Source organism: Cryphonectria parasitica (assembly GCF_011745365.1).
Source record: "Cryphonectria parasitica EP155 unplaced genomic scaffold M406scaffold_4, whole genome shotgun sequence".
Classification (NCBI taxonomy): domain Eukaryota; kingdom Fungi; phylum Ascomycota; class Sordariomycetes; order Diaporthales; family Cryphonectriaceae; genus Cryphonectria; species Cryphonectria parasitica.
The window spans coordinates 3,361,489-3,374,886 of NW_024468912.1; the positions used below are offsets into that span (position 1 = coordinate 3,361,489).

Consider the following 13,398-nt stretch of genomic DNA (forward strand, 5'->3'; position numbering starts at 1 on the left):
TCTAATCAAAAGGCTTAAACCTCGAGCAAATCCAAACCTTCTTCATCATTCAGAATATGTCATTTGTCTATTGTTGAGTGTGGTCCTATAAGCTAACTACGTATTGGTGACTCTCCCCAGTCTTTCCCAGCAAATGATTTCTTTTCAAACAACCGACGACCATGTGGACCGACTGAATTGCGTACTCAAGTAGGCACTCGGGCATGACATGACGAACGCGACGAAAGGCCTCCGTCCCCCTCCTCCTTCGGCTTGTGCCTTTCTCTCCTTCTCTGCCTTGGCCTTTCCTTTTTGGTAATTTCCACCTGCAGCCTCCGGACCTCACCCGATCTTTTGAGTAGACTAAAGAAAAGCGAATTGTTGCTTCTAGGCCGAAGAGAAGAAAAAGGAAAAAAGAGGTTGTCTTCTTTATCCTCCTCCAACACGCTGCATTTGTTTGCCTAGCCTTTTCTTTTATCTGAAAGTGGCTCTCCAGCTGGCGACTTCACGCCGGGTGCCCCTCCTCTCTATGTGGTATCATACAAATGAAGCAGGGGGGAAATGTAGTAGGTCGGCGTACGCGCTCATGTGCTTGTGGAGACGACTCCGTTTCCCCCTTTGCCGCGCCGTCACCACCCCATCATCACTCTCATCTCTCATCACAACACGCTCACAGCCCGTAGAGATCCCAGCCGTCTAGGTCTTGCGTGGGCTTGTCATGACCGCCAGGCTTCTGGAGACCAGTCGCTGTGTGAGATGATGGGGCATATTCGTTTCGGAACTCTTCCCTAAGTCACAGCTCATCGTCATCATTCTCCAGCTCTGATGGCTTCATCAGACCGCCAACCTTGGATCTCCGGTCGAGATCCGCCTGCTGCTTCGCCGCGTCCTCCTTCTCCTTCTCCACCTGGAAGAGCTCCGCATTGTCGCCAGCAAATTCCTTCAGCGAGATCAAGAAGTCACGCAGGTGTAGCCGGAACTTGTCGGCCTGTGCATTGAGCGTGAACAGACCCTCGACAAACACAACGACTTGTGCACTGTGGGTAGCGTGACGCGTTAGCTAGTGTTGAGAGGACAGCATCATTCAGACAGAAAGAAACTTACGGCTGAAGGTTGGTGAAAGCATTCTGCAGCAGGCTGCCCACGAAATTGCCGAGAAACTCTCGGTTCGAGGTACCCGCCTGGGCCTGGTCTGCCTGATAGATGGGGCCCTGAATCTTGGCCTCATTTGCATCAGCTGGGTCGACGAAATACATCATGCGCATGAGCAGCATCGACTGCGTCTTGAAGCCGGCCTTGTGATCCTGATCCGTCAGGACAAAGAAGACATCCTGCAGGATGGGTATGAAGAACTGGTTGAAGAACGCATTTGACGTTGACACGTCCGTCTTCTCTGCAATGTTGACGATGAGCTCAAGGCACATGTTGAGGCCGGCGGCTTCCACGTCTCGGTTGTCGTGCTTGCTAGCCCACAGGCAGGAATCGATGACGAATTTGAATTGCCGGTTATCAAGCTTGAGGAGCGCCGGGAAGCAGTGCAGGTTGATGGCTCGCAGGAGGTTGAAGAACTCGACTCTGTGTTCTGGGAACTCGGAGAAGTCCTTGTTGATCATTTCCAGCGTGCACTCAAACACGTTCTCCATGATGATTGGGACCTGGTCCTCCATCAGAGCCGAGAGTTTTGAGATCACGGCAGTCATGGCCCGCAGCACCTCGGCGTCGCGCGCACCGGCGACGTTACGGTTGTAGTCCACGAGAACGGAGTCCAGCAGCGGTGGGACCATCTGCGCCCGCACGGCGGCAAGGTCCTCCGATTTCTCGACATAAGTCTCGATGAGCTTGAGGATCTCTTTCTTGATCGTCCGCAGACCTCGGACCTTGGGCATCTTGGTCGCTATCTCGCCCTCCCTGGCCACGGCTTCCGAGATCAGCTGACTGGTGGCCCTGTACATCTGCAGCATGTCGTGGTAGATGCGGCCAATCTGCGGATAAAAGTATGGCCCGACCGAAGAGCAGGCCGACACGTTCGTCTTCATAATGTTCCCGATAATCTTGATCGTATCTGCATCCTGCAAAATCGTCGGGTTCATCGTAGCCTGCTTGATGATCTCGTCCCATGCGGCGTTGGGGTGCTGCATCAGTTCTGCCAGGAGCCGTTCCTGCTGGCTCTTGTTGCCCTGCGCTGCCACCATGTAACCGCAAGCCTCGTAGAATGTGTGAACTTGCTGAGGAGTGAGATCGTTTGTGATCTTGGGTAGATTCCTAACGATCTCCTCGATGAACGGCTCGTGCTCGCTCGGCTGGAGAGCGACAAAGTGGCGTTTGCACGATTTGGCGATCTTGATGAACGTGTCGCATGCCATATCCTGGACACCTAAAGGTGGGGAATGTCAGCATAGCCATTCTGATGGAGCAAAGCAGCGGAAAAAGAATGACTGGACTGTACCTTCGTGCGACTCGTGCATGAACTCGAATAACTTGTTCACAACCGTCTTAAGGAATTTCCAGTGCGCCTTCAGGAACCGAGGATATTGGCCGACGATGTACATGATGTTACTGGCTACAACAGCTTTGTTGTCCTTGCCACGCTTCATCTCTGTAAGGCCCAGAAGATCTTTGATAACGGTCACCAGAAACCGCTTCTCGGTCTCTTCATTCATAGCCAGAGAAATGGATCCGATAGCCCAGCAAAGGACGTTGCAATTATGCCAAGACCACTCTGAGCCGTCGACCTGCTTCGCGAGCTTGTCCGTCATAATATTCTCAGTGTCGACGACGTCCAGATGGGTGAGGTAGACGAGACACTCTCGGATGGTCTTGTATAGCTGCACAGTATCGCTCTCCTTGACGAACTCTCGGACAATCTCTCCTTCGTCGTTTTCAACGATGAGCACCTCCTCGGGTCGGACCATCTTCTCAATCATGACGACTCGAAGGTTGGTAAGAATCTCTTGGTACTTGTGTTTCCGCAGAGGGTAGTTCGACAGGAGCGCGGGGTTTGGCGCACCTCCCTGCATGCTTCCCATGGCCAGCAGAGAATTCTCGCCGATAGGAAGGGACTGCATCTCCTCATAGAGCTCCTGAACCAGCTTGAGCCAGTAGTCAAGGCAAATCTTGAAAATCTCCCGATCATCGATCTGCGAAATGCGAATCAGGTAGTAGTGGCCGTGCGTGAGGTAGTCTCGGTTCGGGAGATTCTCAATCAACTATGTGATGTCAGTAATCAGTGGCTGCTGGGCTGTGCAGTAGTAGTAGTAGGAGGAGGAGGAGGAGGAGGAGGAGGAGGAGGAGGTGGTGGTGGTGGTGGTGGTGGCGACTTACATTCAGATGCATAGAGAAGAAATTGGTGAGAAACAGGGCCAAGTTTTGCACAAACTGCTGGTCTCGAGAGTTGCTCTGAGGATATGTCGACTTGAGATCCATCTGGATAGGAATGATATTCGATATCGTGGTCAAGACCTCCGTAAACATCTTGACGAGCTGCTCGTCGTAGCTATTGCTGCCGGGCCCACCTGTCTGCAGTCCTCCGATCTCCGTCAGGCACTGAAGGGTGACGTTCCGGAACTCGGGCACCTCCAGAAAGCGCGTCCGCAGCAGCGAGATGAGGTTCGTTTCGAAGATATATCCCAGCGGAATCCAGTTGCAGAACCGCAGCAGCGTCTCAAGTGTCGCCTGGACAAGACTGGGCTGCGTGGCCGTGTTCAGGATCTCCTGGCACAGTTGGAAGATCTGGGAGAACTCGCTGCACATGGTCTGCTTCAGGTTGCGTGTCTTGGACGATGTCATCTGCTCGGCCGAGTAGTCGAAGACCTCCTCGGACAGGAGGCGGAGAATGATCATGTTGTTCTCGCAGACGGACAGGCTCGAGTGGCAGGCTTGTACGATCTCGTTGATGAACGTCGGCCAGTTGTGCGGCCACTCCTGCTTGAGCACTGAGATGAGAACCAGGTTCAGCTTGTTGAGCAGCGTGCGCTGGGATCGTAACGACTCCTCGGTACTGGAGCACTGCAGGATGAAGGCGACGATGAAGTTGCGGATGCCTGAAAGAGGGGAAGAAGGGGAGAATCGAAGTTAGCACAGACGAGACAGCGGGCGCGGAGGAATGCTGCTGCTCTTACCTTGACACTGATCCCGCGGGAGCACCTTCCATCTTGTCATAATGACATGATCGAGTACCTGAAGGGCGAGGTCTATGTAACTGGTCAGCCAAACGGCCCTCGCTCATGAAAGTCATTGCGTCGTTGCGTGTGGAAGGCGGTAGAAGGGCACGTACATTTCGTCTGGGGGTAGGTGGCTTTGGCGAGGATGTCGTCCACCATGAGCCATGCGTCGGGATCTTCCTTGAACTGCGATCACGATTCTGTCAGCGGGATGTTGAGGATTGGCGTGAAGAGGGGCCGGCGCGCGCATGTTTACCTGGTTCAGGGCGGCCTGGGCAGCTTTTTGCTGTAGACAGGATAAGGTCGTCAGCAAAGATATGTCAACAAGGCTGTACTCCAGAGTCAAGACGGCTGTACCTGATCGCCCCGTCCCTCATAGAAGGCACGGACGGTCACATCCAGCTCCTCTATGGATATCGCCATCGCGACGGGTGGGCGTGGAGGGCGTGAATAATTCTAGGCTGAATGTGCCGTTCTGCGGTGGTTCTTGTCGCGGTGGGGTAATCTGAACAAAAAACACGAGACGGACCACAGAGTAGATCTGGACCAGGCCTCTGTGACTGCGGTTGTTGTGGTTTTCTTTGCTTTCTTTTTTCTTCTTCTTTTCTTTGTCTTTTGGGTGGTGGTGGTGTTGGTATGGAAAGAGAGCTGCAAGAATGAGGAGAATGATCGAGATGCGAGTGGGCTGGGAGGCAGCGGCGCGGCGAGGTCGAAAGTGAAGGTTGAAGCTTTGCCTCCCGCGCGGGACCATACGGCAGGTCACTTCAGTTCACACTGCTAATAACCCAGGTGGCTCCACTCTGCCTACCCCGCTGTGGCCCCCGCAAGGTGCCAGCCTCAAAGTACTTTGCGCTTTCACGAGGCGATGCTAGGCCTGTACCCGCCTGCCCAGCAGCCTCTAGCAGGGTGCGCCCACGCCTGCTTTCAGTGCAGCTACGGGTACTGTGGTACTGCGGTACGTCACTGATAGCCTTTCGAGTCGCGTCTCGCCTTTTGTCAGCACTTATCAGGCGCGTGTCTCCGAAATGATTTCTCAGGACAGTGGGACTGATGATTAATTCACAGAGGCAACATTGAACAGGGTATCGATCAGGTGATATGATAGCAAGCTCTTTGTTGAGAGCGGGCTCTGGTACAGAGTAGCAAGCTGTGTGCCTGTAAGCCTCTTGCACGTATGTCTCAGTAGCAACTACTAGATTTGTGGGAGGATTAGTTTGGCTGTGTCTTGGGACGGCTTTGAGCTTTTTTCGTGACAACTCTATCTATTTAGCATAGACCAAACCTCTTTTTGTTTTGTTGTACATCGCATTTTCTCTACTCTTTTACTCGTCTGCTGGTAAAAAGAAAGAAAAAAGTGTGCTGGGCCTGCTTGGTGTAACAAGACCCCATCCAGATTCAGATAGCCTTTTGTCTCAACCAACCTCGCCCTTTCTACTTATGCATTACTATGCTCTCATGCCTTTTGATAGCCGCATTCTGTCAGACCGTCTTCCAAGGCCTTGATGGCACGGTCGATATCACCTCTCTTGGGGTCCAACTGTGTCACAGGTCAGCCTTGATGCTCAAGAGGTAGGAGACGCTCTGAACTTACCACAGAGACACCCATGTGTCCAAAACGGATATACTTGGGCGCAATCTCCTTGTGAATGCCTCCGGCAAAGACGACATTCTTCTTGGCGAGCGAAGGCAGGATATCTGTTGCCTTCACATTCTCGGGCAGATAGATGGCAGTCATAGTGTGGGCCTGGTCCTCTGGGTTAGAGGCGACCTGCTTGAGGCCCAGTGCCGTCACAGCCTTCTTGATCCTGTCTGAGACTTCGGCGTGCTTGGCAAAGCGTTCCGAGATGGGGGCTGCCAGGATCTGCTGAAGAGCCGTCTCCAGGGCGTGGATCAGCTGCGGGGATGGCGTGGCAAAGTACGAGGGTTTCTTTGCCTCATAGTTCTTCATGACTTTGTGAGCGTTAGCCGGGTCTCTCACAAGCATCCAAAGAATTCCCGATTGCGGAGGTTTCAAAGCTTACTGGGTCTCCAGTTATTCATTGAGGCAAAGTAGGCCGTGATGGGTGCCTTGCGCTGCTCCAGCACCTGCATGGCACGACCGCTGAACATGGAGATGGAGAGCCCGGCGGGGACACCGATGGCTTTCTGTGAGGCCGACACGACGCCATCGATTTTCCAGTTGTCGAACTCGATGTTCTCTCCGGCTACAGAGCAGACACCGTCGACAATGAGCAGAGTCTCGGGGGAAACCTTCTGGACCAGAGCAGAGAGCTGCTCGATCTCACTCAGCACGCCCGTGGAGGTGTCGACGTGCGTGACTGTGATGACCTTGTACTTCTTCTCCTTCAGGGCCTTCTCGATCTCTGGGAGCTGGGGCCTCGAGCCAACGGGGGCCTTGAGCTGGGTGACATTCGCACCGTAGGCCCTGAAGCAGTCGGCGAACGAGTCGCCAAAGTAGCCAGTAGTGAGGACCAGAACCTCCTCGCTAGGCTCGACCAGGTTGGCGGCGACGAGGTCCCAGCCGAGCGTGCCGGAGCCAGAGATGACAAAGGGCTGAGAAGCCGGGTCTGTCGTCTGGAAGAGCTTCCGAAGCATCGACAGGGTGTCGCCAAAGGTGGAAACAAACCCAGGGCCGACATGGCTCTCGCTAGATGGGTGGTGATGACGGTCAGCCACACACACACACACATCCACACACAAACGAAATCTCAGTCATTTGGCTCGCTATCTTGCTCTCACCTGTAGTGGCTCATGGACTGCAGCACGGCATCATCAAACTCGATGGGCCCTGGGATGAGCAGTGTTGGGTGTTCTGGCTGGGAAGACATGGTGTTGGCTAGGTCTAGTGCTGCGCTTGTGGAGAGCCTGCGATGTTGTTGAAGGGGTGTCAGGCCTGCTGGCTGGGTCGGAGAGTGTGAGGAGGTATTATATGAACTGCTGGTTGTTGATCTGCTGCCGGCGAGGTGCTGAGAGATCAGAGATAACCGGCCAGGAGCGCGGGGTATCATGACCGGAAGTCTAGTCTGCAGCAGCGGTAGTGGCCGACACCGGTACATTGAGCAGCCTACCTCCCCTCTTTCCCGCACTACAAGTTTGCTGGTTCGCTGGAGTACTCTCGGGAGGGTGATGAGCTGTCGAGTAAAGGACGGGAGATTCTCGGCTTCTGGTCTGATGGGCCGGACTGCAATTGGCCAATTGAAGGATGATCGGTGTGGTTTCCCGACACAGAGAGAGAGGTAATTCGTACTATCAAAAGTAAAAGTAGTGGGCAATTGAGCAGTGCGAGCAGTGCACAGCTGACCTTGTGTGCAGTGAGCTGTCCTTCAACCTTGTATGCCTGTGTCTTTGTGTGTCTGAAGTGGACCTTGACTAATGACTCTCACTAAATTGACCGTCTCCGGCACTGGGAGGCCCGGCGTTGACTCGGAGTGTCATGGAGAAGGAGCAATACTGTTCAGCGGATTGTTCTGTGGTTATCTGAGCCGCCTTCGCAAGATAAGCAGGCCAATTGTATTTTGAGAGATACTATGTCGTTGAAGACCTCCAATCCTAGCCTCAAGTCAATTCCTAGCATACCTTAGTATTCAGCACGAGATTTCTCCTCTTTGCTGGTAATGATTATCTGCTCATATATGTATAGGTGGTTACAGAGCATCCCGCTCTTAGGCCACTACACGCTGCATTGTACTTTACATGGTACAAATTACATGCGACTCTATACACTATCGCCCTAAGACTACTACGAAGTAGGCGGGCACGGGGCGGTGCTGGGGATGACGGTCTTATCCACTGCGGCAGGGCCAGAGAGCTAGCTACCCCAGCAGCAGCGCAGAGCGGCGCCAACCCACTGGGACGGCCCTCACCACTCAAACAGTCACCTCCACCACGACGTACACTCACTGGACGCCTGCCAATCAATACTGAAAGAAAGGAAGAGAGAAAGAAAGATAGGATCCAAATAGGATATCATTCAAGCTCCAGGTCTGTAGGGAGAGGACACACAAGTTCCACACGGGCACCCACCAGGGTCTCCTGCGAATTTGCGGTGCATCGTCATCCTCCTCCAGCTCTCGAGACAGAACGACGCCGCCTGCGGACAGGCTCGTGCGCACACCACAATACGTCCTCCTGCCTCAGAGAGCTAGAGTTCGACCTCACTTCCCATCATGGCATTTCTCATCCTCGTGATAGGGGACCTCCACATCCCCGACCGGGCTCTGGACATTCCACCAAAGGTATATATCCCCATTGCCTCTCCCGATGCTTGCCCAATTCCCAGGCAGCACACGATGGGCAGCATCGCTGACAAGGAGACCTCACCACACAGTTCAAGAAGCTCCTCGCCCCAGGAAAAATATCCCAGACCCTTTGTCTAGGCAACCTCACCGACCGCGCCACCTACGAGTACCTGCGCTCCGTCTCCCCGGACCTCAAGATCGTCAAGGGCCGCTTCGACGTCGAGGCCACCTCTCTTCCTCTGACTCAGGTCGTCGCCCACGGCTCCCTGCGCGTCGGTTTCCTCGAGGGTTTCACCCTTGTTTCCGCCGAGCCCGACTTGCTGCTGGCCGAGGCCAACCGCCTCGACGTCGATGTCCTCTGCTGGGGTGGCACCCACCGCTTCGAGTGCTTCGAATACATGGACAAGTTCTTTGTCAACCCAGGCAGCGCCACCGGCGCCTTCTCTACCGGCTGGGGCACCGCTGAGGGTGAGGACGGCGAGGTCGTCCCGAGCTTCTGTCTCATGGATGTAGGTTGATGTCCTCTCTCTCTCTCTCTCTCTCTCTCTTCTCTGTAAACTTGTCCGAGAAACGCGCTCGGGCTACGTAGTATAATTTTCTGTGTGCTGACATTGCATACCTACACAGGTACAAGGCATATCGCTCACGCTGTATGTCTACCAGCTGAGAAAAGATGCGAACGGCGCAGACACCGTCGCGGTCGAGAAGGTCACATATACCAAACCCGTGGAGTCGACGGGACCATCGTCATGATAGAAGCGTTTAGCGAACGCTACGCAAAGAAATACTAGAGGAGGGGACCATAAAGAATGAAAATGCATGCTCGTCTAGGCTGTTGATGTAGGAACACGGGCGAGTAATGGCTCAAGGGTTTTGCACCGGCAGGGAAGGTGTGCAGGAGAGAAGGCGGTCTCCTGACAAAAGTCAGACTCATCTATCAGCAAGTGGCTGCGCGATGACATTCACAGAGATTTAATGCGGTTGGAGCAGAATAGACCCAGAGACGACTTTGCAAGACGACGGGGGGAAGAGTAGGGCTTGTGAAGTATGATGCGTGGTGGTCTCCGTTGTGACCTAGGCACCGGAACAGTGTATGTGAGAGAGAAAAGAGAGCCAAAGTCATGCACTACGTAGACATATATGCAGAGACGTATCCCACAAGTCGCTGGGCATAGTGTCGCATAGTCACAGCGAATGCCAACGGCGATCCATTGCCTCGCCATCTACGATGGAAACTTTTGCCTGGTGCAGGCAATTCCTCAGGGAAGGCTCATCATGAGTTCGAGCACCGAATGGCAATCAGTGACAATGAATGATGCTAGTTCAGGAGATCATTGTATACTTCATTAAATTAAGATTTTGATGTCCAATCGCTTTCTTCATGCAAAAGTAGAACATCGCTGTATTCGACCGTATCCCATCCTTTTCTTTCCTTCTGCGCCTTGACTTTTCATCAGCAATGCGTGAGTGTCACATGCCGCATACCCTCAGCCGCTGTTCGACGATCCAAGATTACCATGTCCCACCAGCCTCCTTGACTTGTACGAGACCTTCATGACAAGCTCTTTCCCGTCACAACATCATGCTCCTCCTCCTCGACACCCTGTCCTTCAGACTCGAGGATGGCTCTGCCTTTGTCGGATCACCACTAGCTTCGAATGATGAGTCCTCGTCTAAGGGGCACTCGAGCATCGAGGTTTTTCTCGGTGCCGCCATGGATGCCCTCTTCCGAGATGGTCTGAATTCCTTTATCGTCGCATCGGCTGCCTCGCCAGCACTACCCGCCATGGACCTTCGCATCCCCTTGGTGACCCGGCCCCGGGTGGCATTTTCTTTTGGCTGTGCAGAGGCGGGGGACATGCTTCGGAACTCGTAGGGATCGGTTTCGTCTTGTTTTTCCTTCCCATCGGGCCCTTCTGGGTCCGCTTGCTGCTCGAAGAGTTGGCTTTGCCTAGAGGAGGGCCTTCGTCGCCTTTCGGTGATGATAGAGTCTGGGAAGTAATCCCCAGGTTGGTCTTTGGGTGCTTCCTTCAACAACAATGGACTCAATAAAGCAGGCCTGCGAGCTGCCCGATCTCCGATAGGCTTCTCTCCATCCCCTGACTGCTTTGATGACCCTTCCACTGAGCTTTCATCATCGATTTTGAGTTTCGATGAGGATAGAACACCCAGAGGGTGGGCTGAGCTGGAGCGGACAAACTTTCCTTCCCCAGAGACAGCATCAAATAGTTCCTTTGTGGGCCGACGCATCTTATCCCGAAGGTTTGGCTCGGCATAGCTGATAGCTGGCCTTGCCCTCCTACTAGGGCGTGATGTTTCTCCATGCACTGAAATGTCGGCCGGAGGCGGTGTGTCACCTGGGTTTGCCTCCACGGACTTGGTCTCGGGGGTTTCGGGGAAGACAATTCCGGGGTCAGCAGATGGTGTAGCTGGTTCTTCTGGTGGGTTGACCGCCGTGGGGGCAGGGAGATGAGGTATAGGCAGCTTGATAGGGACGACTCTCTTCTTCTTGAGTGGTGCGACGGTCCTTTCCGACTCTGTCGTCGCCTTCTTGAGGTTGTCAATCGTTGCTACTTTGATGGTTTTCTTGGGCGACACCAGATCGTCGTTCGTGGTCTTGTCCGCCAAGGGTTTCCGAGGTCGTCCCACCCCTCGTCCATTCTTCGCACCATTCTTGTGAGATGATAGACCCTTCGCATTCCCACTGGCACGGCTCTTGAGGTCTGTGGTCGCAAGCGGGTCGTCTAACAGAAGTTTACTGTCGCCATTCTCCTTGTCCACACCAGACTTCGCAGCAGCTTGGATCTCGTAATTCTCATCGCCAAATTTCCTCTTAGAACCGGCTTTCACGAGAGGAAGAGCTGGAGCGTCGGCCGCCGGCTTTGTGGGCTCTGGGCTCGTGGCTGTGGCGGCCTCCGTCGGCAGTATTGGCCTCTTCTTCGGGTCGAGTTTCAGCTGTGGAGGCGACTCAGGCGGCGCCAGGGTCTCTCTCCTGATCTTGGGGCTGGTCTCGAGGACACTAGTGGACCTGGAGGGGCTGTCAATCTTGATCGGATCCTCCTCAACATACCGCGACGTCGGCGGCGGTCCCAGGTCTGGCGAGTCATTGGTGTCTTCGGCATCGGTGCATATGGCGACAAGCTCTGCATGACTGTCCTGCATGTTAGCTGGTTCCGAAAGCCCCGCACGTCCATGTTGTGCGCCCACGTACCTCATCGTCCTCCGTGGGTAAGTCTTGTTCTCGTGAATCGGCGGCAACCGCCCTTCCTCCTGCCTGGCAGCCTCCTCCGCGCTCCTGGAGTCTCGAGGCCTCCGCTTCGCTGCTGGGCTGAGGTCGGCGCTGTGTCTTTGTCTGCTGGTCTTGGTCCCGCCTGGAGACATTGAGACGTGCCGTTTTGCTGCTGGTTCCACGCCCAGCCCCTGGATCATGGCTCCCCACTCTATAAGCTGTGCCTCCATCCTGGTCTTGATCTCGAGGGCATGGTCGGCTATTCTTTGAGCGCCCTTGTACTCCTTGAGCTCATTCTCCAGCTCTAGTATCCGGCTGTTGAGGGCGAGGTTGTCCGACAGTAGACGTCCACACTCGCTTTCGAGGGAGCGGATGCGCAGTGATTGAGCAGAGTTGATTTTTGCGATATCTCGGTTCTGCCGTAGGAATCTCCTTCGTACTAGAAAGAGGCAGGGAGCATAGTCAGTTTTCTATGCAGTGGCTGGAGTATATGTATATATCCCAAGAGGGAGCAACTCACGAGTTTCTAAGGCGTCTGTTGACACGGGGGGCTCGTTCAATCTTGCCATTGTATCATAATCAGGGTCGCAAACGCTCGTGGAAAGCGGAATCGGTGCCTAGGAGGTGTTGAAGGTCGGAGGTGGATTAGGGATATATCTGGGGTTGAGATGCTGTCTGGTGGGCTCTTTTTCACAACAGTCGAAATATGGGCTGGGAGTCAATTCTGGTGGCGGAGGAGGAGCATGCAGTCTGAATTGAGTGGCAGGTGTGGATGCTGTAAGGTCCCCTGTTTTCCCTTAGGCGAATGGCTAACAAAAGCTCACAAAATAGAGCTAGGACCGTTGCCGGAGCAACTTCCCCTGCTAGCTCCCCGTTGGCCAACGTCAGGGACCCCACCGTGACAGTGACCCTTGACAGCCATGCAGCATACCCCTGTAGGCCTATGAAGATCAGCGTCAGGGGCTCCCGCAAAGACGACGCCCCTCCTGCGATTTCTCGGTTATCTACTTGGTACGATTATTTTGTCATTTACGACGTCACAAACAAAACCCCAGAACAGACCAGTCGTTGAAACAAGACGACACAACCAACCACCGGAGGTGAAGGAAAAACAAAAATGTCATACCAGGGAAGCAGATCAATACCTGCACACATCCGGCAGCCCTCGATGGCCGGGCCATCTGCATCGACAGGCCAGTCGCCAGCGCTGGTGGCACGGGTCAACGAGAAGAAGGCCGAGCTTGAGAACCTCAGAGAGCTGCGCGACCTAAGCGCGGCAGTCGCATCGCAGATGGAGGCACTGGAGCAGAAGCTCGCGACGCTCTCTGACGGCACGGAAGGTATGCATGGCTGAATCGACGGAGAGGAAAGGACAACTGTGAAGTAGCTGACGCGACCATCAGCTATCGCGCTCGTTATGAGCAACTGGCATAACGTCCTCCGCGCCATCAGCATGGCTTCCTGTTAGTCCTACTATCCCTCTTGCATCAACTGATCACAGGCCATCGGAAAGAAGGTTTTGCTGACATCTCTGCCTAGCCAAATTACCCAAACCACAAGTAGATGCAGAAGGCGGCGGGGCAGCACTACCGCAGACGCTGGTCCGTATACCAACCGACCACGCGCCTGCCCTACAAGCCCGAGCCGAAGGTTCCTAGCTGGCTGAGCTAGCACGAACCTCAGGGCGCCGGCTCTCCCGAATTGCTATATAAACTCAGTCCACGACTTACTACGATGATGCTTCTCCATCCAAGGCTTCCGGCCATCAACATACGCCTGCGCGCTTGTGCAA

The 13,398-nt window shown here is 54.3% G+C and overlaps 5 protein-coding genes across 5 annotated transcripts; 2 read left to right on the forward strand and 3 right to left on the reverse strand.

Annotated features, from left to right (window-relative positions):
• Positions 1-46: 46 nt before the first annotated feature.
• On the reverse strand, positions 47-4,734 carry M406DRAFT_346188 (uncharacterized protein). The gene is made up of 8 exons (XM_040922160.1): positions 4,497-4,734; positions 4,396-4,425; positions 4,253-4,325; positions 4,098-4,169; positions 3,301-4,019; positions 2,426-3,185; positions 1,084-2,353; positions 47-1,016 (listed from the first exon to the last, which is right to left on the reverse strand). Exons 1-8 carry the CDS (start codon positions 4,560-4,562, stop codon positions 773-775), a joined length of 3,234 nt encoding a protein of 1,077 aa, XP_040777079.1. The 5' UTR covers positions 4,563-4,734; the 3' UTR covers positions 47-772.
• A 627-nt stretch (positions 4,735-5,361) lies between these two features.
• M406DRAFT_356208 (alanine--glyoxylate aminotransferase) lies at positions 5,362-7,312 on the reverse strand. The gene is made up of 4 exons (XM_040923383.1): positions 6,879-7,312; positions 6,161-6,786; positions 5,731-6,089; positions 5,362-5,676 (listed from the first exon to the last, which is right to left on the reverse strand). Exons 1-4 carry the CDS (start codon positions 7,193-7,195, stop codon positions 5,593-5,595), a joined length of 1,386 nt encoding a protein of 461 aa, XP_040777080.1. The 5' UTR covers positions 7,196-7,312; the 3' UTR covers positions 5,362-5,592.
• A 993-nt stretch (positions 7,313-8,305) lies between these two features.
• On the forward strand, positions 8,306-9,130 carry M406DRAFT_38210 (uncharacterized protein; the record flags this gene model as incomplete). The annotated part of the gene is made up of 3 exons (XM_040924053.1): positions 8,306-8,374; positions 8,467-8,886; positions 9,005-9,130. 3 exons carry the CDS (start codon positions 8,306-8,308, stop codon positions 9,128-9,130), a joined length of 615 nt encoding a protein of 204 aa, XP_040777081.1.
• An 819-nt stretch (positions 9,131-9,949) lies between these two features.
• M406DRAFT_68494 (uncharacterized protein) lies at positions 9,950-12,175 on the reverse strand (the record flags this gene model as incomplete). Its single annotated transcript, XM_040925172.1, has 2 exons — positions 9,950-12,045; positions 12,127-12,175. 2 exons carry the CDS (start codon positions 12,173-12,175, stop codon positions 9,950-9,952), a joined length of 2,145 nt encoding a protein of 714 aa, XP_040777082.1.
• Positions 12,176-12,723: 548 nt separating this feature from the next.
• M406DRAFT_256567 (uncharacterized protein) lies at positions 12,724-13,264 on the forward strand (the record flags this gene model as incomplete). Its single annotated transcript, XM_040917111.1, has 3 exons — positions 12,724-12,946; positions 13,010-13,069; positions 13,146-13,264. The coding sequence occupies 3 exons, from the start codon at positions 12,724-12,726 to the stop codon at positions 13,262-13,264; spliced, it is 402 nt and encodes a 133-aa protein (XP_040777083.1).
• Positions 13,265-13,398: the final 134 nt, after the last annotated feature.

Excerpts from the sequence above, each read along its gene's own strand:
- M406DRAFT_346188 (XM_040922160.1), bottom strand. The coding sequence starts at position 4,562 with ATGGCGATATCCATAGAGGAGCTGGATGTGACCGTCCGTGCCTTCTAT. Across the intron at positions 4,426-4,496 it reads ATGAGGGACGGGGCGATCAG|CAAAAAGCTGCCCAGGCCGC; the intron begins GTACAGCCGTCT and ends TCCTGTCTACAG. Across the intron at positions 4,326-4,395 it reads CCCAGGCCGCCCTGAACCAG|TTCAAGGAAGATCCCGACGC; the intron begins GTAAACATGCGC and ends TCGTGATCGCAG.
- M406DRAFT_356208 (XM_040923383.1), bottom strand. The coding sequence starts at position 7,195 with ATGTACCGGTGTCGGCCACTACCGCTGCTGCAGACTAGACTTCCGGTC. Across the intron at positions 6,090-6,160 it reads AATGAATAACTGGAGACCCA|TCATGAAGAACTATGAGGCA; the intron begins GTAAGCTTTGAA and ends ACGCTCACAAAG. Across the intron at positions 5,677-5,730 it reads GACACATGGGTGTCTCTGTG|TTGGACCCCAAGAGAGGTGA; the intron begins GTAAGTTCAGAG and ends CCTGTGACACAG.